The sequence below is a fragment of the Cylas formicarius genome, unplaced genomic scaffold (genome assembly GCF_029955315.1).
Source record: "Cylas formicarius isolate icCylForm1 unplaced genomic scaffold, icCylForm1.1 PGA_scaffold_1__22_contigs__length_36826433, whole genome shotgun sequence".
NCBI lineage: Eukaryota > Metazoa > Arthropoda > Insecta > Coleoptera > Brentidae > Cylas > Cylas formicarius.
The window spans coordinates 28,635,860-28,662,148 of record NW_026844264.1 but is presented as its reverse complement, the minus strand read 5'-3'; the positions used below and the strand labels follow the sequence as shown (position 1 = coordinate 28,662,148).

At 33.6% G+C, this 26,289-nt stretch overlaps 4 protein-coding genes across 12 annotated transcripts in view; 2 read left to right on the top strand and 2 right to left on the bottom strand.

Moving 5' to 3' along the window:
* Window positions 1–5,450: 5,450 nt before the first annotated feature.
* LOC132697328 (uracil phosphoribosyltransferase homolog) lies at window positions 5,451–8,345 on the bottom strand. Of its 3 annotated transcripts, XM_060662733.1 has the most exons (7): window positions 7,023–8,345; window positions 6,806–6,966; window positions 6,608–6,753; window positions 6,381–6,547; window positions 6,132–6,287; window positions 5,980–6,072; window positions 5,451–5,908 (listed from the first exon to the last, which is right to left on the bottom strand). In XM_060662733.1, exons 2-6 carry the CDS (start codon window positions 6,928–6,930, stop codon window positions 5,998–6,000), a joined length of 669 nt encoding a protein of 222 aa, XP_060518716.1. In that variant the 5' UTR covers window positions 6,931–6,966; window positions 7,023–8,345; the 3' UTR covers window positions 5,451–5,908; window positions 5,980–5,997. The 3 variants fall into 3 exon arrangements, with proteins under 3 accessions (XP_060518716.1, XP_060518714.1, XP_060518715.1); XM_060662731.1 differs by having other exon boundaries at window positions 5,460–6,072; XM_060662732.1 differs by having other exon boundaries at window positions 5,461–6,072; window positions 7,072–8,345.
* LOC132697326 (SET domain-containing protein 4) lies at window positions 6,962–9,711 on the top strand. The gene is made up of 2 exons (XM_060662729.1): window positions 6,962–7,101; window positions 8,352–9,711. Exon 2 carries the CDS (start codon window positions 8,362–8,364, stop codon window positions 9,646–9,648), a length of 1,287 nt encoding a protein of 428 aa, XP_060518712.1. The 5' UTR covers window positions 6,962–7,101; window positions 8,352–8,361; the 3' UTR covers window positions 9,649–9,711.
* The window catches only part of LOC132697322 (radial spoke head protein 3 homolog), a 32,553-nt gene continuing 15,931 nt past the window's right edge, over window positions 9,668–26,289 (bottom strand). For 6 of the 7 annotated variants that reach the window (XM_060662718.1, XM_060662721.1, XM_060662722.1 and 3 more), the window contains 8 exons: window positions 18,775–18,847; window positions 18,630–18,680; window positions 15,375–15,674; window positions 15,045–15,211; window positions 14,785–14,984; window positions 14,639–14,725; window positions 13,834–14,035; window positions 9,668–9,799 (listed from right to left, as the gene is read on the bottom strand). In XM_060662718.1, coding sequence (XP_060518701.1) covers window positions 13,842–14,035; window positions 14,639–14,725; window positions 14,785–14,984; window positions 15,045–15,211; window positions 15,375–15,674; window positions 18,630–18,680; window positions 18,775–18,847 — 1,072 coding nt within the window. In that variant the 3' untranslated portion in view covers window positions 9,668–9,799; window positions 13,834–13,841. The remainder of the gene's footprint in view (window positions 9,800–13,833; window positions 14,036–14,638; window positions 14,726–14,784; window positions 14,985–15,044; window positions 15,212–15,374; window positions 15,675–18,629; window positions 18,681–18,774; window positions 18,848–26,289) is intronic. The other variant, XM_060662724.1, reaches the window with a different exon arrangement.
* Window positions 20,720–26,073, top strand: LOC132697325 (spermine oxidase-like). Its single transcript, XM_060662728.1, has 4 exons — window positions 20,720–22,704; window positions 24,538–25,072; window positions 25,125–25,327; window positions 25,381–26,073. The coding sequence occupies exons 1-4, from the start codon at window positions 22,265–22,267 to the stop codon at window positions 25,607–25,609; spliced, it is 1,407 nt and encodes a 468-aa protein (XP_060518711.1). The 5' UTR covers window positions 20,720–22,264; the 3' UTR covers window positions 25,610–26,073.

The window sequence follows — 26,289 nt, the reverse complement described above, 5'->3', positions numbered from 1 at the left end:
ATATGGAATGGCGACGACGGGCGGAAGCTTAAACGGTTTGTTTGAAAACAACGAATAATAATTGTAAATAAAACAAAACCGTATATTGGAATAATTAACATTTGTTAGGTAATTCTAAAAAGAGTTTGGTTTGTTTTGTTAGAGTGATGAATCTTTTGAAGTATCTTTTCTAAATTCTTTTTTTATACAGGAGACATCGAAAACAACCTTGTTGCTTTTGAAAAATCGATGAAATCGGATTTTCTAATATAGACAAAAACCCTGGAAATGATTCTTTTCGGAAATAAATTGTTAGCCATAAATCCCAAAAAATATGGATAATTGGTTTTAACAGTATTATAGGCCCCACCAAGAGCTATAATATTTGTATTTGTCATTGACTATTACAGCATACTGCATAGTTTTAAAAATATTTTCAATTCATGGGCCAGGAAACGTGGAAGATTCGTACATAGACTATTTTTTGAATTATATACTGGGTGTGATGTTTTTGGGCAAAAAATCTAAGAGATCCTACAAATTTCCGTTTTTGCCCGAAAATTATTGGACCAAAAACGGCAAAAGATGGGATAATATGGTTTTAACAGTATCGTAATCTGTGCCTAGAGCTACAAGTTTCTATTTACAGTTTGCGTTCATCAAACAGATCGAGCGAGATATTTGAAAAAACATCCATGGAAATCGCTATTACTGGTAACTTTGAAGTTTAGCGAGACCTGAAAGACACAAGTTCCATAGTGGTCCGCAAAAACAAGATAGAAAAACAATTTACAACAATTTAGGGGCTACAATCATGGCAAAACCAAACCAGAGAAAATTATTTTTCAAATAGCGGAAAAATCTTTGTATTATAAAATAATAATAAAATGTCATTTTTGCCAAGCACTATCCACAAATAAGTGTCATTTAAAAGAAAATCTTGCTAGTAAATCGTTCATTAAACGTAAGATACTTTTTTAGAATTAGAATTGGAATTAAACAAAATAATTTAGCAAAAACCTTTGCTATGATATATTTTTCTATAGCTTTCAACAGTGTTAATTCCTTTCCTTTTTTTTGGCCCCAGGCTTTCTGAAATATAATATAATTCATGTTTGCTTCTCGAACTACGCATAGGCGCTACCTATTATTTCTTAATTTTTGTTGCGTAGTTACGGACCTGCCATTATAGTTGTTGTTTGTTATACTTAGTTAAAAAATGCGTCGTAATAAGCAAAACCAAAATTAGCGAACACTTGTCGCACTTTAGGAACGGCGTCACGTGGGCAGCACCTTGCAGCCAAACGGCACGTGCGTTATTTCCCTGGCACGTGCCGGCTCCCACAGTAGGTCCTCCAGGATTCGACGGGCCGTGGAGATGCACAAGCCGAGATAAATATCGCCATTTACGTCGTGTTTATGTGCGGCGTTGAAGGCTGGCAGATGCTGGGCGTTCCCGGAGTGTGATACCACAATGCAAAACGCAGTGGCGGAGGATTTACACAAAGTATATGAAACAAATTCCAATTCGTTCCAATTTTGGTTGTATGTAACATCAATGAATAGAAATGAGTAGAAGTTATAATTTTCTTTAGATAGCCAACCTGGACTCCATTGCAAGAAAGATCTAGCAGATTATAGAGGAGATATCTTAAAAAAATATTCCAGCTAGCGTTTTCAAATAATCTGTCTTTCAATGGCGAGACTTTAGTAACAAGTTTATTTAATAAAAAGCGGAGATTTTGATCAAAGAGTATCTGCAGATTGCATGCCATAGTTTTTCTGCGACCGCGACGGTCTTCGCAATACAGCATGAATACTTCCAGAGAGTGAAGTGGTGAAGGGTGCAAAACAAATGTATAATTATTCAGAACTGATAAACATTTATGGGTATTTTAGAGTAGAAAAAATTAATAATAATATAAATTATATTATTGGTATTGCCAACTATTGGGCTTTTACCTACGTAATACTCGTGGTTATTAAATTTATGTTGCGATTGTTCAGTCTTAAAAAAGTTATGCATCAAAATAAAAACCAGGAGATTGGAAGGTTAATACCTATATAAATAGTCAAATAAAATACGAAAAGCTTCTTACTACAAAACTTACAAAAAAACATGTAAAATAAACGAAAACATTTACCACCTACGCCCTTGGTATCTATACTGCACTCCTGCGGTGAAAGTCCCTTCCACCCGGAAACCTACAGGTGCGGACCGCTATCAAAACGACATCTTCATGCCCAACTGACCACTAGAGATGGGATTTTACGTTGTGATTGACCTATTGTCCTGTATTCGGATGTTTTTGTTGGGTGGATTATAGGCAATTTTTATCGTACAACTGTTTAGCATAAAAATTTCGAGTTTTTTTTTTTAATTAGCGATCTATATATTTTGTAACTGAGTAGAATATGGGCATTAACTATGTGGTAAAATAAAACAGCAACTATTATCAGGAACTAACGAACTTATTTAAAAAGAATAGATTGAAAATGAGAAACTTAATGTTTGTGAATTAAGTATTGAGACAAAAACTAATATTTTCGGAAGGTTGGTTACACATATGAAAAGTTATTGTTTTCAATTTTGTACAATCTACTGGAACCAACAGATTTATTGTAATTTTTTATGTCTTGAAAACTAACTGGTGCTATTATAATACAAGTTTAACTTTCCAATTAGTTAAAACCAAAAATTGAGAGAAATGCTAATTTCAATCTTACCACTTTAACCTTACAGGGGGACAAAAGATGTTTTTTGACATTTCTTTTACAGCTTTCCATTAGTTACATTTCAACTTTTTCATATTGCAAATAATAAATATTCATTTTTAAGGAAAATTGCTATGTATTTAAATTTTAAGGGGATACATAAAATAAATTTCTACTGATAATATAACAAGTGTAAACCAATTCTAATTTACTTTATTCATTGCGTTCATGCGATTGGAATCATAGCCAGCAGAACGTTAAAAGCATCATTCAAGAAGGCAGTATTTTAGAAAACTTGAAAAGTTTAGAAATCAAAGACAGGAACAGGGAAATCAAAATGAAGTGGGAAATATAAAAAATATTTCCACGAGGTTGGTGGAAGCTTGTGCCACGGTTTCAAAGAGAGAACTTAAAGTAAATAGAGAATCTGTTAGACGCATCTTAAAAAAGTATGATCATAAATGTTACAGATTTCAATTTCATCAGTATTTATTGATTTAGAAAAAACGTTAATCTAAATAATAAAATTCCATTTATTGATGAATTTACCAGTCAGATTAGGAGTCAATGCTTAAATCGGTATAATTGGCACACGAATATTAGACGCCATATTTATTGAATGACACTTAACAGAGGAACGTGGCTTTATGCTATTAATAAACGAAATATCAAATAATTGAACTTTCCTTAAATGTTTCAAGAGGCAAAATACTTGGTTAGAGAAAACAAAATATAAACAAAATATTTGGAAACCGTATTATACTGGAACACATTGGAACAAGTTCGCAATGTATTTTTGTCAGTCGCCGAGAGTTCTGATGAATTGTTAGTTTAGTGACTACGTTAGGTACCTATGTCGAATCATTTTGTAAACATTTTTGAAATTCCAACATATTTCCGAACAAGAGATGGGAGAATATTGAATATTGAAAACCTGTTTTCGTCAGTTCCGGTTTGAAATCAATCGATTCTTCAGTCTTCATTGTGAAATATGGAAACTCACAACGTAGAACGTACAGCAACTAGAATATAATCAAGCCCAACTAACTTCCAGAACTTCCTAAAGAGGATTTAGTTAAATCGACAAGGTGCAAGCTGCACCACGTCCCTTGCTTGTTGACCGGGAAGATTATACTGGCTTGGTTTGCTTTTCGGATTTTGGCCCTTTCGGTGTTTCATAGGGCGATTTACATCACATCTTCATCAATATGTATTAAAAATCGTTGATGTAAAATCGGCGCAAATCGCCTGGTGATTACGTAAGCGGCAGCTGTTACGATCGACCGATTTTTATAACTTAATTGTTTTTAAAGAAAATACAGTTAGGTAAAACTTGATAAATTTAAGATTTTTGATTTGATTGATTTTTTTTTTAAAATGAAGTTAATTTTAATTCATTAACAAGTAGAAAAATTTCATGTTGTATAAAATTCCATTAGTAAGCGAACAAATGTTACAAAAATAAACAAAAAAATAATAATTACATGTTTTGCTCCAATATTCATGAGAATTCGAATTTTTTTAATATTTAATTTATTGCAGTTTTTAGGGCATAATGTTGAAACTGATATATTTTTGTTACTCTAAATAAAGCAAACAGTAAAAAAAAAAATCTAAACTAGCAGATAATATACAGATATAAAACAGATAAAATATGAAAATCGAGTAATACTTTATGTTGGATAAATGCCATTTTAGTCCCGAGTTTTGCCACGAGTAGAGAGTAGCAAAGTGTTTAATCAACGAGTTAAACAGTTTATCAATGTGTTGCGTACAAAACAACATGAATTCATCTTACCATAAAAACTGACAAATGTAAAAAACCTCTTCCCTCTTCAAAATCTACGGGAAAATTAAAGAAAAAGTTGTCTATCTGCAAATAAAACCCGTACACAGAATTTGGAAAAATGACCCCCCAGATTGAAATATTGAAATATTTCTTTTCCGATTTGGTGACCAGACTAACTTGGGGTGATACCGGCGCGTGAAGTGTATCTAAATGATCATTTAATACGAGGGTGAATTACGAAATTACAAAAGGGCGAATCACAAAGGGCCCGCGTATCGTCGTAATTTGTGCATTGTTGTAAGGGATACTGTTCACAACTACTTGTTTATTGCTTTATAATAATTTCTATGCTCTAACGCAAAGAGGGAGGATCGGGTAAGACAGAGAAAGGAGTAGATAATATTACCTAATATCAAATTCAAAAACATATTTGGCAAAACTTAAAAGCAATCTTTTAATAATTAAAAAGATGAGCAGAAGCATTAATTTTTATTGCTTCTTGCATTACACATTACCGCAGAAAAAGGAGTGAAATACAAAAAAATTGGCGTATAGAAATATATTATATCGAAAATTTATTTTCAAAGCAAATCGCATTTTACATAATAAAACCGGATGGAATCACTCAACTTGAAGACACATATATAGAAAATCAAATTATTCTCTGCACAAAATTCTTTAAATATATTTAAATAAATTGTTCAACATTATTCAGCTAATGCAGTTTTTCTTATTTTCTTAATAAAAATTGTTTTTCAAATATTTTTTTTAGGTTATATGATTTTCACTATCATTTAATAAATAATTATAAATTATATAAATATTCTAATACAAACATTACTTTAATAGATGTTTTCCAAGATATGAATTTTACTAGTGAAAAAGCGCAGAATGATAAATTCAGGGTTTATAAGTATTAATTGCAAAAAAATCATGTTTTCAAATTTTATTTTTTGATTCCTCCATACCATTCAATGAGAAAGGTGATCCTTGACAAAAATGTCCCATTTCGTTGATGCTCTCGCATTTTAATAAAAACAATTATTTTGTCCAATTAATAAATTTATTCATTTATGGTTTTGCACAAGAGTTGGCATAAAATTAATTGCATTCATTTGTTATAAAAGTAACAAAATATTTTCATATATGGTTTTATTTCCTAACGATCAGTTTGACTGATAAATTGTTGCGACAATCAGTGTAATATAATTGTATACTTGCATTACTTCAGATTTTAAGGGATGAGTTCTGTTCTTTAATATACAGGTCTTCTTTTTTAATTCTTTTCAAGGTTAACTTAATTAACTACCATTACAATAATTGAAGTCGAATTACTTCCTAATGATTTATGAAGTAGATACTAAAAAATGACTATCCCACACTCTATTCAACAACCAAAATATAAACAAGCGTTTGTTTTATTGTCTGGGATTCAATAAATCAAACAAAAAATTAGGTCAATTTGGTTAACATAAAAGGGCCAAAAAAGTGCTTACAGGAAATCAGTCTTGGTTTTAATCAGTGCCAAAATATTTTTGGCCAAAATGATTTGGAGCAACGGGATGGATTTCTGAGGTTAAAATTTTCATCTGCAACAGCGCAATTTTAATTAAATTTTTTCTTGTCGATGTAAGTAATTCCAACGTACTTTAGGATAAGAGTCCAGTACTGTGTGTACAGCTTGAGGTGTACAAAATAAATTGCTTAAAATAATACACTCCTCCTTAACTCCATGTTCTTTTAAAACATTCACAGCCTTGCTAACAGTGTTTCCAGTTGACATAATGGGATACATCAGTAAAACCTTAAAGAATCATTTTTCAGGTATGGTGGGAGAAGTACATCTTCAAAACTACTAAAATTTCTAAGAATACTTTCATAAATTGAATATACGTACATGCCTCTGTGCAATATCTTCTGGAAACCTTGCATACACAACTCGGGCCTCATGCGTATCTGCATCAGACTCAACTAAAATTTTTCCTATTCTAATACTACGACAACAATCTCTTAACCCTTGCTCCATAGCTTCTCCAGATCTTACTATTGAAACACCACAGTTACCTGAAAATTATTTTACACACTTTATTACTCCTCAAATTGCAACTAATCCGTTTGTATCACCTGATTTGTATTTCAAACCATGGTAAGTGGCACTCGTTGGTGTTACTACATTGCATTCTGTAAAAGGTAGTTGATTTAAACTCTCCTCTATGACTAGACGAATCAGTCTATCTGCATAAAATTTAAAATCACTACGTGTGGTGTTTCTGAAAAATACAACTGTTAGTGTGTATTCTCATAAAACATATTCACTTGCACTTGTCTCGTAATATGGTTTGTAATTCTTTGATTTGATCATTTGCTGGCAAAATTTTTAATCGTTTGTATTCTTTACAACAATCTAGGCCGCTACCGTTGCAAATTTCGATATTGCTGCTGCCCATTTAAAATTTCTTTGAGACTCCCTGTTTAGCACAAATCTGAAACGTTTAGGTTATGTCAGGGTAATGGTGCGAGTGAGGTTACAGAGAAATACCTTATAGATTAAGTCTCTAACGTTCAGCTAAAAATTACTAAATACCTACCGTAGTGTAAATTCCTTTACCACAAGCAAGGTGATAATATTTTTAATCGTTGTAGTTAAAGTGCTGTGTTAATTTATGATGTGGCAAGGTTATTTTCTGTCTTTGTCGTAGACACGAGAATGTCCGTACGGGATACGCTAGGGACGCTATATATGAATCGACGGAAGCGTTCGCGAATCGTTTTCAAATATTTTAAAAGTTATTATGGTCTATTTTACGCAGTAACTAATTCATTCTCAAATACTCAAAAGGTTATACAAACGGCGATTTTCTAACTAGGTCGCTGCTCCCTAAAATCAATAAAGCATCGAAACCGCTGGTTCGCAAGTTATAAATCGTGCGGAAGCGGTTTATCCGTTAGTTAAGCATTGGGTGCTGCTCAAATACCAGATATGTATGTTTCTTTTTTATAATTACTTTATGAAGTTTTCTAAAATTTGGTAATAATTGAAAATAATTGTTCGCGTCTATGCGATTATATGTCGAAGAATCATCTGGAACTTGTTTTTTTTTTTTATTCAAATTTTCAAAAGAGATTGGCCAGAGATACCCCGAACTGTATTGAGTCGATGTGTTGAATTGGAAAATGGATTTTTTAACATTCTCTCTTGAAGTTAAAAAATCCCGAGTATATCCGAAGATATCCGGAAAAATCGTTTAGCGGATTTGGGGATAGATAGAAGATGTATAGATAGACCCATTTCGAAGATATTTTCTTAATTGAACTCTCTACTAGACGTTCATGTTTATTAACAAAATATGCTTGGCTAACTCTCCCATATATAAAATAAGTTAAGCAGTTATAACGTTTAGTATTATTTTAGTCTTTCCCTATGCAACAACACAAAAATTCTAGGGTTATATGTTTAGGAAAAAATTATTTGTTAAATTTATATTATAATGTATGTAATGTAATGTATGTAATCAGAACTAAATTATGAATACTAATATCATAAAATTAACAACTTCTTGAGCAACAAATCCCTTGTCATTTTTTGTTTGGATTTTAATGGAGCAGGAATGTTGCAATAAATTGATGTTTGAATACCAATAATTTTCGATTCTAACCAATGATTTTTGTAATTCGGCAAGTCATCAATTTTCATTTTCATCATTCTATATTTTAAAGTGTTATTAAATTCTTGTTTTGTTTTGTTGGAATGTAAAATATATAATCAAAAATATATTTAAAAAAATATATATTCGCAGGTTTCATTTATTTTTTAATTTCATTCATTTTTTTTATTGAATTGTATATAGTTTATATATTTTCCTTCCAGATGTTGCGAAATGGGTAGAACAAAACGAAAAAGAACAAGAGCATCGAAAACCCAAAACCTCAGTTTGAACAGTGATTTATCTATCATAAACTTGAGAAAATGGATGACCAAAAATGATTGGACCGACCCTCTACATTTACACCTACGTATATTTCCCCACACTGGAAGAGGATTAACAGCTAAAAAATCGGTCAAGCGGAACGAAACCCTTATTAGGATACCTTTGGATCTTCTAGTCACTTACGAAACCATTGAAAAGTCTAGCCTACTAGATACTTTGGAAGAAAACGAGTACACCATGCATGAACTGCTGTCGTTATTTTTAGCAGTCGAAAAGCACAAAGGCAAAGGTTCCGCTTATAAGTGTTATATAATGAGCTTGCCAGACCCCGAGCCAATTCTACCCTGGCTAAACCCATTAGAAAAAATATCCGCACTGCCTGATGATTTGAAAATTACTGCACACAAATTACGAAACAATTTTCTTGAAAGCTTTGCCAAGATGAGACGATCGATAATACCTACGTGTTTGTGCCAATGTTGTAAGAAACCGTTGCTTTGCGTGATTAAGGAAAATCTATTCCGCTGGGCATACGTCCTGGTCAATACTAGGGCTGTATACGTTGACCCTCAACTTTTCAAGTCACTGAATACATTTAAATTATCTAACGCACCATCGATGGCTCTGTGTCCATTTTTAGACATGCTTAATCACGATCATCTTGCCGAAACCGACGTTATGATTTATAAACAACAGGGCCGGTTGTTTTATGAATTGGTAACCCTGAAAAGTTACGAAAAATACGAGCAAATTTTCATACCTTACGGAGCTCATAGCAATGAAAAACTGTTAATGGAGTACGGATTCTTTTTGCCAGATAATCATTTCGATTGCGTTAGATTTGACATAAAAGAAGTTTTGCAAATTTGCAGTTTCCGTTTGAATGAAAGTCAATATAAATATTTGAAAAAACACGGATTTGATTCCGCTGATATTTATATTAACCACGCAGGTTGCTCGTTCAACCTAAATGCTATAATTTACGTGGCGCTTAACGCAGGAGATAAAAATATTAGTAACGTTATTTTTGGCGACAGTTACACTCCCGAATTTATTGTATCTTCGAATAGCTATCGAGAAACTCTTTTAAAAGTTAAACTTAGAACTTTCGAAGATGATTTTGAAAAATATACCTTGGTTACTGACCAAGACAATACTTTAACTTGCGCTTTTTTGAAATATAGGGTGACTTATGTGAGGAATTTGAGAATAAACCTTGAACAAAATATCCTTTAGATTTGTACTAATAAACAATAATTTATTATACTTTTGACATTTTACAATAAAATCATATACTAGATGTACAAAGTGCGTTTTTATTTTCCAGAATAACATGTTTGGAGAACTGTTGATCGTTGCCTAGTGGGAGCGATAGACTTCTGACTTCCTAAAAGAAAACAAATTTATAAAATAGGATGCTTTAAGAAAAGCCCAAAACAAACTAATAACAATAACTTATTGCAAAGAATAAACGTATAAAATGTCTAAAGCCGAAAATAGGGACACACTAAATTCTATTACTAAAGGATAGAAATGGAATCGAAATTTCTGAATTACATAGAACAAAAAAACAAAGGGTCAGCATAAAAGCAGCCCCAAGAAAACAAAGACAATTAAGGATATTAAAAGAAACAAAGCACCCGGAGTTAACGGAATCACCACCGAGAGGATCCTTAAGGGTGGATGTATCTTGCTAAAACTAGTATACAGTTACGACCACCAGGAAAAATATTAGAAAGAGGTGTTAAACAAGGCGACACTCTGTCGCCTTGGTCCTAGAAGATATATTCAAAAACTGAACTGGTCGAACAAAGGAGCAAACGCCTCAATAACATGCGATTCGCGAACGATATTATTCTAATAGCTAATAACTTAAGGGAATTGCACACCGAGTCCGGCAGGATTGGTTTGAAAACGAATATTGACAAAACCAAGGTAATGAAGAAAATGAAGAATATATATATCTTCCTTCCTTCGGAAAACTAAGCTATACACTGAAGAACCAATAATTTCATCACATATAAGAACTAAAGTTTTTGACGCATGCATCCTGCCAATACTTACATATGCAGCACAAATATGGACCATCACAAAGAAGAATATGAACAAGAGTCACGCAATATGCAATGGAAAGGGTAATGCTGAGAATATCTGTTAAAGATACATGGATAAGACAAAGAATAAGGGTAACCGACGTAGTGCACAAAGACTGAAATGGGAATACGCAGGACATGTTGCCAGGAGAGATACTAACAAATGGCAAAAATGAGTCCTGGTTTGGAGACCATACGAATTTCGAAGACCTAGGAAAAGACCACCAATGAGATGGACGGATGATTTAAAACTAATCACCGGCCGAAGTTGAATACAAACAGCCTATAGCAGAAGAAAATGCAAGAAGGAACTTGGAGAGACGTAGGTTCAAAAGTGGAAAACGCTGAAAAAGAAGAAGAAGAAAATGTTTTAAGTTTTGGTTAGTACCAGAAAAAAAAGTGAAATAATTTTTCCATTGTATCAAACGAGTTTAATAAGGTTATTTGGCAAGAAAAAATACCTTAAAACCTTAGACTTAGACATCTGCTGTCATACAGAGTTTTGTCTCTTTTGATGTGTCACGGAATAATTCATGAGACGACTATGTATATATATTTCTCGCAAACTGTAACCGAAACTTCAGCTTTCAACAGGTTCTAATAGCAGCAAATTAAGATTTTAATGCAGAAAAAAAAATATTTCAAAAAATCTCTAACATGTTATAGCAAAGTATTGAAAAAAAGCGAAATAAAGCAATAAATGCAAAAATGGCTGTGTCCACCATCAGGCAGTTGCTTCATAAAGCGCTGCCGGGATAGCGCGCGAATTTGAGCATTTTAGAGGTTAAGACGATCTTTGGATGACTTAACCAACTGAAATATATGGAAAACTGGCACACTACGTTATCGCGGCAGTTTGAATTTTAAATGTTCTGTCAAACTGCAAATAAAACACCCAATCCTAAAACACAGAACCATAATGATGATAATAGAAAGATAAGCCGCAGCCAAAAATATAAGCTATATTTTTTTTATAGGTCAAAAACCATGAAGCCTCTAGAAAGCTAGATTGGGGTGGACGGAGCCAAGAGAACATCATGGTTTTGACATGTTTAGAGTTTACATCGAACTTGAACACCCAAGTGATCCGAATTTTCAAAAAAATGTTAGTTATTTGCATTTATTTCATAGCAGACTTTGATATAGTCAGAACTTATAATTTTACGTCGTTCTGCGTCAACTCGACTTGAGCAAAAGACACCTGTGCAAGCGCGTCTAATCGCCCCCTCGTAAAAGAGAACCGTCGCGTCGGCCCTATTCAAAATACACCCGTTCGGTTGCGCGGTGGTTTGCAGTCCTTTCCATCATCTATGGTTTGCAGACTCTCCCCCAGAGCCAACCCTAGGGGTCGCGTTATTAAATTTTGATGCGTCTGTTTTTGTTTTGCTTTATAATGCCGCCCAGATATGACCGATATCGTTTAAAGCGATATTGTAAGGGTCTTATTGTTTGACGATTGTTATTAAAATTAGGCAGGGTTTTGTGCGCCGGTGGATCGGAAATTTAATGAAGTTTGTCCGGTTTTACCGGGAAGTCGAGAGCTTTATTCGATGTGAATTTTTGACATCCCGTACAAATTTTAATTCTGCATTATGATTTTATTAGCCTTCTATTTTTCGAAAGTATATATGCTCGTATAAAAAAATTATATCTCGGTAAATTTTGTCTGTTTGTTCGTTCTCCATTCTCGTCTTTTGGTGTACGAAATTTGAAGCAATCGACTTCATGTTTGGCACATATTTGCAGCCTTTCCCCGTGACGGAAGCTATTAAAAATGGGGGGCTGGGGTCGGGAAGTATTCTAAAAAAATAAAAAATTGCGTGTACAAGGGTCCACAAAAAATATCATTTTTCCGTTTACGAGACCAAAAAAACTGTTGAACCAAAGGACGCTCCATAAATATTTGTTTCTGACGATTTTTTAAAAATATACAGGGTGAGCCGCAAATTCAAAAAAATCTGAAAAATGGATCCCCCTATTATTAAAAATTGGTTATAACTGAAAGACTATGATTGAGACGTCACTTTCTTTTACATTGCGATATGGCCCGCATAGATAGCTAAAACTTTTGCATTTAAGGTTTTCATCTGTTGTCCCGATATTCCGTACTAAATTTCCAGATATCAACTTCAAATTTATCAGAGAAGTAAAAGTCCGTGTCCACATTTAAACAGTAGAATTTGGGTGCAATCAAATTTTACCAAGTATTTAAAAAAAAGATTTTTTTTGGGTTTCACAAAAATATGTTTTCCTCCATAATCTTTCACCCGATCGGCAAAATTCTTTAACCAGCAGACGCGGACGATCCAGTGGAATAATATTTATTTCAAGCATTTTTTCGATTAAATACTGGGTTTTCAAATTATAGGCAAAAATCTAAAAGACCTAGAAAAATGTTCTTTTACAGAGTAAATTATTAACCGCAAATCAAAAATCGTAAAAAATATGGCTAATCGGTTCAAACAGTATCATAGGCCGCAACAAGAGCTACAATTTTTGTATTTGCGGTTCGTCTATCACATACGCTGCTCGCTCAAAAAATCCATATTAAAAACGCTATTTCGGAAGTCAGTCAAGACGCGATGACGTCATGTTTTCAGAAAAAACTTATTTTCTCGAAAACCATTCACTATTTTGAAAAAATTCTTGGAAGAAGAAGTAGACGATCCAGGGCTAGAACCACCATTTGCGGATTTTTTTCAATTATGTACAGGGGGTGTCAATTATGGGTAAAAAATCTACAGAGTGCGCGAGTTACTTGGAGTAATATAACTGGAAATCGTTATTACTTGTATAATTTTTTATATTTATCGCGAAGCGGCTTCTTCTTGAAATAAAAAGCTGCTTCGCGCTACGCGCTACTTGTGCCGTCCAGCGACGATTTTTCGAAAGCAATCTTGTTAAATTTATTTTTGTCTTTAATATCTGTTAATTGAAATTTTAATTTTTCAAACCCTACACCAAAGAAATGTAACATTTTATCCTGGTGTGTCTGAACCCTGATTAGGTTTCTTTTCTTGACAACATATTTTCTTCTTTTATTGCTGTAAAAATGAAAACTCTGTAGTTAATGCTCCGAGACAGCAATGTAGGGAATAACCATTCACTTGGGATTTTTTAAAATTACCATATCAATTTTTTATTTTTTTTATAATAGCCTTTTAACATTTTAATTCAAGATTACAGTACACTGTCTACCAGAGGCTTTATTAATTTTTATTAGGTAGAACATATAACTACAGATCAATAAAATCATCACTTAAGGGTGTCATTTTTAGGGGAATAACAAGATGTTTTCGTATTCAAACTAATTTTTAATTTTAATTACCATAGATGTTAAGATGTCTCATTGCGATGCTGCTCTGTCGGCTCTATCTCTTCCCCCTCAATCTCTTGCTGCAGCTTAAAATGATCCTGCAACATCATCTCTTGGACCGAAGGTCCTTCTTCTTCCGTTTCATCAGTTGATGACTCCTTGTTTAAAGCCTTGTAGATTTCTGCTCTGTTTTCGAGTATTTCTCGTACGATATCTGAAATATGCATGCAAATTTGATTGAAGCTGCTGTACCACAAACCAAAAACAAAAAAATACCTATTTTTCAAATTTAAGAAAGTTACAAAAATGTTGACTACACCCTGCAGTTAGTTACCCATTGGTTATTATAACTTTAAAACAATAAATCAAACAAACAAAATATCGTAACACTTTTTAATATAATTATTATCACCGCACGGCCAACTAAACCATTATGCGGGTTAATTCGTGTAGATTTATAACTTCTAAAATCATACACGCCAAGTTTCATTTTACGACGAAACTGAAAAGTTCGTGAAACGGAGCCCTTTCGAAAAGCCTTGTCACCATGCATGCAAATGATATTTAAAATGGGTTATTAGGGCATGCAGGTGCAAAACGAGCGACTCTGATTTAGAACAACGTAAAATGTAACTTAGAAGAATGGGAAGAACCGCAACTTACTTTTAGTAATTCATTGCTTATGTTTTGTTCTTTTACTTCTTGAATAATCAATCTCCACTTAAAATTCGGTTCATTAAAATTAAAGTTGCAAAAACAAATCATAAAATGAAAATATAAAAAAATAAAATGGTGAGGAGGAAAATTATTTACTCACCAGAGAGCAAGTCTCTGCTGCAAACCATATCTTGTAGTTCTTGCGTTACTTCCTTGACCAACCAGGGCATGAATGAGTCGTCGATATCTTGAAAGATACACACCGGCGACGTTATCATCTACTTTTATTGGGTATTGTGGACCTACCTTCTTTAACACTATTCGCCAAGAACCCTTCGGACTGTAGCCCTTCGAGGACCGACGGTAGCACGTCAGCCATATAACTTTGCGTCAGCACCGCTGCCGCAATCCTTTCTTCCATTTCTTTTTGCAACTTTACACCGTCTTCGTGTTCAGCGACTCGCTTATTTTTCTCGCGAGTTAGCCGTTTCTCCCTTTCCTTTAATCTGAAAAGATTTGAGACAGCGGATAATGAGGTAAGTCGCGTTCACGCTACTTATTTATACCTCAAAACCTCTGCTGTTTCCACGGCGCGCAGCTCCAAAAATCTTCGCTGTTGCTCTCTGAGCGAGGCAAGTTCTTCTTCTTCTAGCACCTCTATAAGTGCTTGCTCGACGGTTTTGCCCACAAGTACCTCAAGGATGGGTTGTACTTCTAGATCGAAGTCGAATAACTGAACAGTAGAAAATGCAAACAGATTAAATTTACTATCTAGAGTTCTAAATACTGCATCAATAATGTCTTTCAGTTATAGAACAGATATTTTACTCTGGCTGTATGAGGGTATGAGTAGTCGTTTGTTGCTTTCACCATTTTTTCAAAAACAAAAGACTTACATCGCCGGGATAAATCTGGGTGTCCACGTCGGCTCCAGTTTTCGCTGGTACGTAAAATGGCGACACAGGCCTCTCCAGGAACAAATCAGTTTGCGTGCAAACGTCCGATAACGGAGGATTTACAAACAATTCCTCCAAGTAGTGTTCGGTTTGGATGTTTTCGTGTCTTCTGCCCGCAACCGGTGGCGGGGAGCCTAGACGAAGCCTCGAGTTGTTGTAGTGCTGATTTTTAGCTTTTCGACGAGCGAGAGCCCGTCGACGCGCTTCCGCCGCTCTTGCGGCCGCCGATTCCCCATCGCCCTGTATAAGTTTCGTTTGTCCAAAGTAGGTAACGTTAGGAAACTATATTGTTCAAAGAAACTTCCACAGGCTACTGGAGGTATAAACACCACCTCGGATGACAGATAAAGTTGTTTATAGATTTCTACAGACTCTCGGATTTTTCGTTGGTAGAAGAATTGATTTAATTATATATTTATAATTTTGGTTTCCTGATTATGTTCGGCAACAGGTGATGAGTTTATTTGTCTTAGTCGTAAGGCTCTTTCATGTTCTTTCAGCCTAGTTGATCAATATCAACTAAAGAATGCATTGGAGAGACCGGACGAAATATATCAACTAGGCTCAAAGAACACGAAAGAGCCTTACGACTAAGACAAATTAACTCACCAGATGTTGCCGAACACAATCACCAAACCGGACATTCGTTCCATCACAAAATACACCACAACCTTCCATTAGCAATGAAGCCGAAAGCAATATCACATTTGCCATTGTTGTTTTTCCTCACATTCAAAACATCACTGACCACATATCAAAAGTTCTAAACGTCAAAACCAGAGTTACCACTTGTCCAAAAATCTCTCAACATCTTCGATCCGTCAAAGACAAAATTCCATTTGAGATGCCAGAAGTTTACAGCATTCTATGCATATGCGGCAAAGAATACATTGGAGAGACCGGAAGAAAAATATCAACTAGGCTCAAACAACATGAAAGAGCCTTAAGACTAAGACAAATAAACTCATCAGCAATTGCCGAACACAATCATGAAACCAAACACAAAATTTTATTCGATAAAACTTAAATTCTTGCATGTAATCAATTCTTCTACCAACGAAAAATCCGAGAGTCTATAGAAATCTATAAACAACCTAACAATCTTAACCGCGACTCAGGTCTTTATCTGTCACCAATATGAGAATCAGTCATCCGAGGCTGTTTTTATGCCCCTCATTTAGCTCCACCGCCATCAAACAATATTTACAGGTACAGAGTAAAATGCGAGCCAGTTTCAGTCAAGCTCTGAAGAAGCCAGTAGAATGTTTGGCGAAACTTCAGCAAGTTTGACTCAGAAAAAACCGACGCAGCAGGAATCAAAAAGTTTTGTAAAAAGAAGCTACATGTTTGTCAAGGTCGTCTTTTCTTAAAAACAAAACATAAGTAAATATTAGTTGTTTAATTGGAAATGCAAAGGGTCCGCGTGTACCATAAGAAAAAGCAACCTTCTTGTCAATTCTTTCAAAAAAGTAACTAATAACACAGATCATAATATTAAATTGGTTCTCAAAAAGTTTTTATTATGAACAATAGGCGCTTCACCTTTCGCTTACGGATATATACGAGGGTCAATTGAAAATTTCCGACCTCACCCCGAAGATGGCGGCACTACTTACTAAAAGCTAGTGATCAAAATTGTGCAAGTTTCAGCCATTTTGAACTCATGGTTTTTAGTTGAGAGCCGTTTGAGTGAGTCGATGTGAGTGTTTTAGTGAGAATGGAAAAAATTGAGTATAGACCTATTATAAAATATTTGTTTTTGAAAGACAATACGCCTGCGCAAATAAATTTCGAATTGGACTTTGTATATGGGGACTCTACACCGTCCTTTACTAACCAAAAACTGTAAGTATCGACGATGTTAAACGACCTCCGAATTAAAGTGAAAGAAACGGCAGAGGTCATGAAAATGTCCGAAAAACGTGTTTATCACGTCATGAATGAAGATTTAGGCATGAAAAAGCTATCAGGACATTGGGTGCCGCGTTTACTCACATTAGACCAGAGACATGGGCAACGCCTTGCTTTGGAGCGGATTAATTACAGTAGATGAAACTTGGATACACCATTATATGCTCGAATCAAAAATACAGTTAAAATAGTGGATTGCAAAGGGAGAACTGATTCCGAAAAAAGCAAAAACTATTTTTTCGGCTGGGAAAGTGATGGCGACTGTTTTTTGGGACAGCTATGGAGTCATCTCTACGTTCAAAAAGAAAAAACCTTTACAGGAGCATTCTACGCTCCTCCGACAAGCTGAGCAAATTTGTAAAAAAAAATCCTGTTTGACTAAGACAACCCACGAATTCAAATCTACGAATTACGGTTTGAGCTGCTTGACTATCCACCTTACTCACCAGATATAACCCCAAGCGAGTTCTTTTTGTTCCCTCATCTGAACGGCTTCGTGAACAATTATTTTGCGGAGAAAAACGGTGGGTACTATTTGGATGGGTCACAGAGATAGATCTCCCATGTACGGGGTTACAAGGATAGTATGTAAAAAAAAAAGAGAAACAATGTCTTGTATCATTGTTAGGTTGGAAACTTTTTAAGTGATACTTGTATCCCACAACTGCCACGAAAGTAGGCTTAGTATATAATATGTACTAATTTTTTAAAATTTCCAAGCCCAACCTTCAATGTTTTTTTTTTACCGTTTATAAGTTGTCACTTTTTGTCGAGCTGTTTTACTATTTAGAAATTTCTCTAAATCCTTGAGACCAATTTTCCAATTTTGTAAAGTTCAAATTTTCCTGTCTCTTTTTATTAATGAATTAAAAAAAGAGTGTAGTGTGTAGTGTGTGTGTATTGTGCAATTTGTATAATCTTGGCCGCAAGGGCGAGTTTTGCAATTTTAGTGAAATGTAGTTCAGAAAATAAAAACATATTTTTGGATTTATTAACGTTTTTACTCTATTAAACCATTCAGTTTCACAAGTAAGCAATAGCAAAAAAAAATCAAATTTAAATGTAAGGCTGTTTTTTGTAAAGTGCTGTAATTTTGATGTAGATGGGCAGCTTAATACAAGCATTTTGTTTGTTTGTTGTTAGAATTTAATCAATTTTATTAAAACTAAAAACACCTTTTTATCTGTGCGACTTGAAGCTCAGAATTCTACAGTAAAAATATTAATAAGCTGCAATTTAAAATTTTCTTTTAATTAATAATATTAAAAGCAACGACATACTTACTTCGTCTTTGGAAAGGAGTTTGGCATACGCAAAATGTGGATTCCATTTGGGCTGCATTAAAAAATGTCACACGTGCAATAATATAGTCTACCGGTACATTTTACATCGAATCGTCATTAGTAATTAAAAATCAAGATTAAATTACCGCATGCTGCTGCGCAAAGTTGCTTCCCCGAAAGACTCGTTTGTCGTACATAACATTGCCGTACGTGATTTCCCTAAAAAAAAAACGTATTAATTTTTACTGATAATAATAATCGTTACTCGAGAATGGCTTTTGGTTTGGTCAAACTAAGTCACAACTCAATCGATTTTCTAAAAATAGTTCAACGACATCAATAACAACACATACTGCAGGCATGGGATAACTGAAAATAAAGCAATAGAAATTATCTGTATAGTCGAAAGATATTAAAGGAAAATTTAGCTGAAAAGCACATTTTTAAGATAATTTTTGGAAAGATTCCATTGCATTGGTTCAGAATTTTAACAATTAACTTTTAAAATTTTTTTAATTAACTTTGCACGCAAATATGCCTTGTAAGTTTTTATAACGCCATTTTCTTCCGTTCGTATTAGATATGTATTTCTTGACTAATTTTTTAGTTACTCGTAAAGGAATTATAATTTTGTTGCGTTTATAGTTTTAGAATAAATTAGAAACGTCGGAAACTCACCGAAACCGTAGTATTTTTTTACTTATTCATTTTAATAACCATTTGTTTATTTATTGAGGATTCATAAATACAAAGAAATATATGTTTTTTTTATAATCAAGACAAGAAAAAACAACAACCCTGTAAATAACGTTCCGCAAGAGCATTGAGCATTTATTTATATTGGGAAGGCTTTTTTTTCTTTTGGAAATTCATTTTAATTTACTAAAAAATTGTCAGATATCAGTTTTAGATACCAAACAACAGTAACAAGATTTTAGCGATTTCGTCATCAATGAAAATGGTATATTTTTCGTTCACGCGAAAAGGGTCTGTCGTATGCAGAGAGTATATGCAGAGGGTAGACAGGAACTGGTGGCGTAACTTTTTTTCTTATTAATGTAAATAATAATGAAATAAGACATAAAATATTATTATTTATTATTATTAATTATAAATATTCGGTCTAAAGTTATTACGTATGCTACTGGTAAATAAAAAAAATAGGGCTCCAAAAGCACCAGAGCTTAACAGCACTAAATTTGATTAAAAAAAATTTATAGCAATATTACAGTTATGATAAAAAGCATTGTTTTTGTTAGAACTGTTCTGTACTGTACTGTACTTGCTCACAGATATTTTATTCTTGATATTTGGTGAATGACACTTTAGTCACGAGTTGCCCACACTTGATCCGGAAATAACTGAATATTTTAGAGTAAGGAATAGAAAACTATCTTAACAGTTTAAATACGAATTTACAATGGAGTAAAATTTACTCAGGACCGTTTCTGTTGAACATAACATCTCCACCAATTAGAAGTAATAAACAATAGATTAGGCGCACAATAAGTGGACGCATACATATTGTGTTCGCGGTGGATATTGACCATTTCACGCAGAGTTATTATACCATATTTGGTTAGTAAATGTTTGGCGCCAAAATTCAATATCAGCAAACCTATCCAAATTGTGAGGTAATAAGATCGAAAATGTTATTTTGATTGAAGTTATAAAAAATGTAATTGCTTAGGACGGATGGCTTGGAAATTTCAAATCATATGGTAGCGTCAAAGGGCGATATAACGACGAACTAGTCGAACCTCTTATCGGTAAGTGAGGTAAACCGTCTATCCTGTTTGTTGGGGATGCTACGTACGCTATTAACAGTTCACGAACCTTTGGAAACTGGATACAGAGAAGCCGACAGAGTTATTGAGTTTTACAAAAAAGCGTAAAGCAATAATCGATACTTAGATAACTGACTGACTACGGCACTAAAATCATAAAAAAAAAACATTTTTCTAAACATGGTATTCAAGTTTAAAAGAAAAGTGTAAACTCCTTTTATAATTGGATTTTTTGCGATATTTTTACTAGAAATCCTGTTTTTGAAGTCTACCGCCATGACTAATGCCAAAATCTATTTTTAGACGTTTTCATGACGTTTGTCATTTCTAACGGTCATGGCACACATCAATCTGTGAATCATCGGTGCCTTTTCGTAAAAATCTACCCCAAAAGAGTCCTAGGAAAAGTATGCAACACGTAGATAAGCGTCTTCGGTGAGTCATTTGCTCCGCCCGTGCCAAAAACAGATTCGTGACTAAAATAGCGTTTCAAAATCTTGTTGCATAATATACTATTTTTTACTTTTCTTCTTCTCGAATTCTTTGCTTGAAATATCTGGAAGGGGATAACTTTTTGAGCAAAAATTGCTTCGCTCCCTTTAAACGGAAAGAGGTTTCGGCGATCTGTCATTTGAATTTTTTTTTGATTTTCGTTCATTTGCTGTCTTTCTTCTGATAGTATTTTTTTCCCGAATTTTTGGGTGTAAATTAGCGCAAAGCTTTTGTTTTAATAAACTTATAGGTTTAACCATTATGAAAAATAACTCATAAAAGTACAAACATAACTTTAGGAAATACTAGGTATCGCACAGGAAAAAGTGCAAAAAATGTTCACGAAGCAACTGCAGAACGTTCTATAAATAGTATATTCAATCCGTCAACTAATAATTGCAGATTAAAGTTTTGGGTTCCAAATATTGTAAAAAAATGTCAATGGACAATCTGTTTAAAAACCTGTAAATAAAACAAGTCAATAAACAATTTGTTTAAAAGAACTGTATTTCAATGTGTAACCTATATTAGCACTAAATGCATGAGAAGTGCACAGAAATTAGTATTAGAGAACACATAAATTAATATAACTAGTATAAATTGGATTGCGACCAAACACTCATTTCTCTCATTTCTACTAAATGTTTTTCTTATAGCCATAAGTTATTATATGAGTAGTAAAAACATTTTTGCATAATATCGTTTATTGTATCAATATTGAAAAACAACCTTTGAAAATAAAATTCCCTCGGAATAATCACAGCCATTTTCAGTTAACAATTCATTTTTAACAACAATATTTATCCACTAAAAATGCATGCAGAAATACATATAGAAATTGCATCGTATATACCGGTTTTAACTCGTTGTATGTATACCTTAACTGTTTCTTCACTAAGAAGAAAATTGCTTCATGATTTCCAATTTTATATCTTTGATGAAGGTGCCAGTGTATTATTAACGTAGCCTTATGTATTTATTTTACATTGTGGCTTTGCTAATTTGCTATTTGCTACTCATTCAATAAAATGGATCTATATTAAACAATCAACACCAATTCTAGTTGAATAATTTAATATGTATTTTCTTTTCTCTATTTCTTTATTTTTTCCATTTGATTAGATTTACGAAGGCCAAATTGAATCGAAAGCAATCCGGATTATTTCACTCCGAACAAGTGAAGTCGCAATGTCCACACGCTTTGTCCTAATAACACGAACTAAAAATATCGACCATCTTGTCGGGACCAGTAAACAATAGATTAGATAATGGATTTAATTTGCCGATAAAGTCAGTGTACCCTCAGTGTTTATTGACCACTCAGTGAAGAGTTATTACCATATATCCCGTAACAAAAATGTTGATTTTCGCATTTCTGACGATTTATTTCGCCGTATATTTGACGGAATGTAAAAAACAAAATCCGTCCATTGTCATCGTCGGCGCTGGAGCGTCCGGCATCGCCGCTGCCACCAAATTGTTAAAAAACAATTACACCAACATTAAAATTCTCGAAGCTGAAGATCGAATTGGTGGTAGAATTAAAAGCGTAAAAGTCGGAGATTCTTATGTGGATCTCGGAGGGGAATTCTACGATGGCAGTAAAGACGATGCCGTTTGGGAGATGGTAAAAGATCTTGGAATATTGAAAGACAGGAATGTTGACTATAAAATAATATCGGATGGGCAGGAAATCGATGACGAAAATAAAGAGAAACTTATTGCGTATGTGATTAGTTTTCAAGACGAAGAGGAGTGCCGCAATTTGAGGTCGATTGGCGAATGCTTTGAGAAAACGTGAGTAGTAGTTTTATAAAGTGTATTTTCAAGATAAGGTTTGGCAGTATCGAGAAGAATGAAACGGTAATTGAAAAAAAAAATGCCCATTTTAGGGTTTATAAAATTAAACAATTCCCAGTAGTTCCCGAGAAACCTTTAACGAAATTTATGGTTTTTCTGGCTTTATTTAAAAAGTGACATTTAAATTCAAATTGTCACCTATTGAGTGATACTGTAATCAGCTTTAAACGTCATTTCCATGAATGAGTGAGTTTGAGCTTTAATTTTGTTAATACAAAAAAATATAATTATAAAAATATATTTTAAAAAATAGCAATTCGAAGATGGAAAATTAAGAATAACACTTATTTTCCATATCTGATAGAATGAATGAATATTGTCTCATTTAAAAATTATCTGCTTTTCTCTACTATGACATACCTATCTTGGACGCACTGTATATTATCCGGCAAATGCTACGTACATACTATAAAGTCTGTCTCATTTAACGACTGTACACCCTTGTAAAATCTTTGTTTATCGTTCGATTTTGATTTTTTTTTCTTTGGATAGGTCTCTGAAAAATGGACTAAATCCTTGTTTTACTTATTAGTTCAACTTAAATTCATGGCCAACTTAAAAAAAATAAACTAAAAAAAATGACTATAGCAATTTTTATAATGTTTCAATAGAGGGCGTTTGAAATATCGTTTGCGCTCCGCTTAAGGCAGTACATCGTTGTAAAATCTTCGATTACAGTTTGGTTTTGAGAATTTTTTTTTGTTGGATAGCTATATGAAAAAAGCACTAAAACCTCATATTTCTTATTACATCAACCTGAAGTCATGGCTAGCTGGGACTAATTTTTGATGTCAAATATCGAGAAGGGCTATTAGGGATTTCTTTAAAAATAAAGTGTCAAGGAATTCCTATTCAGGACTACATAAAACCTAAATATACTTCTACTAATACTACAATTTTGTTGAATACATTTCACTGATTTTCTAAAAATTAAATATGGTTAGAGAGGATTAGAAACGAACTAAACAGACTTTACAACGCTGTATTTTTAATGAAAAAAAGGATTTTTATTATCATCTAATAATTAAAATAACAGAAATATCAAGATTGATTGACGTTGGCATACTGTTTCCTTTGTAAAACCAATTTTGCCATGGAGAAGCGAATATTCCAAAACCAAATTCTGTCGCTAATTTATATTTTAATTTTGTTTACATTATGTCTTTGGAATACTAAGATTTATTAATGTTGTTGTTGTTAAACGTCCCTTAAAAATTCTTTTTTATCATTATTTTTGAAATTTGTATAATTAAAATTTGTAAGATCTTAAAATCACATATAGAAAAATCATTATTCGCAAGGTTTACAATAATTATTCTTTAAAACATTAAAAAGTCATTAGTCTAGTTACTTGTAGGTGGTCCTAAACAGGAATCTATTTTCTATTTGAAATAATCTCTAAAACATAAGAAACATAAGGTTGTAATGCGTTTTTCAGAGATCTATCCAACAAAAAAAAAGTTATCAATATCAAACCCTAATCAAAGATTTTAAAAGAATGTACATCCTTAAGCGAGGGACGAACTATATTTAAACATTAAAAATTGGTATAGTTGAGCTACTTCTCTCTTTTCTCTCTTTTGTTCAATAGTCTCAGTTCGCCATGACTTTAATTTGAACTAATTAGCAAAACAAGGTTTTAGTGCATTTTTCAAAGACTCGTCCATTGAAAAAAAAAACAAAATCGAACGAAAAACAAAGATTTTACAAGGCTGTGCATTTCTTAAGTGAGACACACTGTATAAACACATAATTTCTCATTAACTTTAGGTACGCTTCCTTACTACAGCGAAGTAAATCGGATAAAGAAACCAGGCTGCTCGAGAAATCTAGAATATGGTTGAAAAATTTTCTCTCCTTTATAGGAATGTCGACGAACATTAACGACCAGCTTCTCAAGTCATATTCCAAACAGTCTAGTTCATTGCATTGGAACGGACACGGCTATAAAACCGTTTTGGATGTAATGATGCAGAAATATCCCGACATAACAAAACAGCTACCGATTGATGACAAGATTTTTCTAAACAAACGAGTCATACACATCAAGGGTTGGAAAAATGATACCATTAAAATAAAAACGGACGACGGTAGCAGATACAAAGCGGATCATGTTATATTTACTACGTCCCTAGGGGTTCTAAAAGCTAAACATGAGAGTATATTTCACCCGCCTTTGCCAGCAAACAAAATTGCAGCTATAAAAAATAGCGGTTTCGGTTCTTTGGCAAAAGTATTCGTATTCTTTGAGCACGAGCTGGATGTAAGAGGTACACTGCATTGTGTGTGGAATAAGCAGGATTTGGTAGATACTATTCATGTTAGCACCGACTTTTCACTAACTGCTCGAGTTTTAGAAATTATTCAACTGGTTGAAAAATTTGGTGTTTTTAATTGTGGATGAACGCAACCCGAAAATCTTAAATGGTTTTTATGGTGGCAAAGGTGTCACCCTGATCGACACCCTTTCGGACGAGGAAGTGTTCAAAGGGCAAAAATATTTGGTTAGTAAATGTTTAACGCCAAAATTCAATGTCAGCGAACCTATAAAAATATTGAGGTAATATAATCAAACATTTTATTTTGGGTATAAAACTGGTTAAAATTGCATAGAACGAGTTGGTCTACAAATACCAATTTCCTCGGGGTGAACTCCTACGTTAGCGTCAAAGGGCGATATAACGAGAAACTAGCCGAAACTCTTGTCGCAACAGGAGGGAAACCATCCATCCTGTTCGCTGGAGAAGCTACGCACCCGTATTACTATTCAACTGTCCACGGAGCTGTGGAAAGTGGATACAGGGAAGCTAAAAAAATTATCGATTTTTACAATACACCTTAAAGAATGTACCATTCACAAGTTAGAATTTCGAGTAGACTAACTCAAAAAACTGGTAAAAAACGTGTTCTTAATATGTTCGCATAATATACATACTCCGAAATAGAAATATCTTTCAGTTTTATTTCAGTTATAATGTTACATAAAAAATATTTTTATCCAAAACATAATTGACGTAAGTAAAAACAAAGTATTGAGAAAATTACTATTATTAATAATAATAAGAAAATTGTCTCATCTGCTTGTATCTATCAACGTTATATCTGAGTCAGAGGACAGCTCTCAATTTGTGAAAACAACCTGCATTAAAATAAATCAAGTCAAGCGAATCAAATCCGCCTTTATTTATAATATTAATAATAGTAATAATAATAATGATAATCTTTATTTTCCAAATTGACAAATACAATGTTTGTATCGAAAATCGTCAAAAAAATCCTAAACTACAAACAGTAAATAGACTAACTAAAGTACTCTTCTACTGAGCACAGGCATTTACTCTCAAGATACCTTTAATAGTATATAAGTACGGTAAACGGCATTCACGAGTTTATTTGACACGAGCGGAGCGCAGCGGAGCGAGTGTTTAATTAACGAGTGACTTAAAAGTTTACCGAACGTGTTACATACTATACTTTTTCTACGACCGTTAGTTTTCAACGCGTGGGAAATATCTCCGAAAA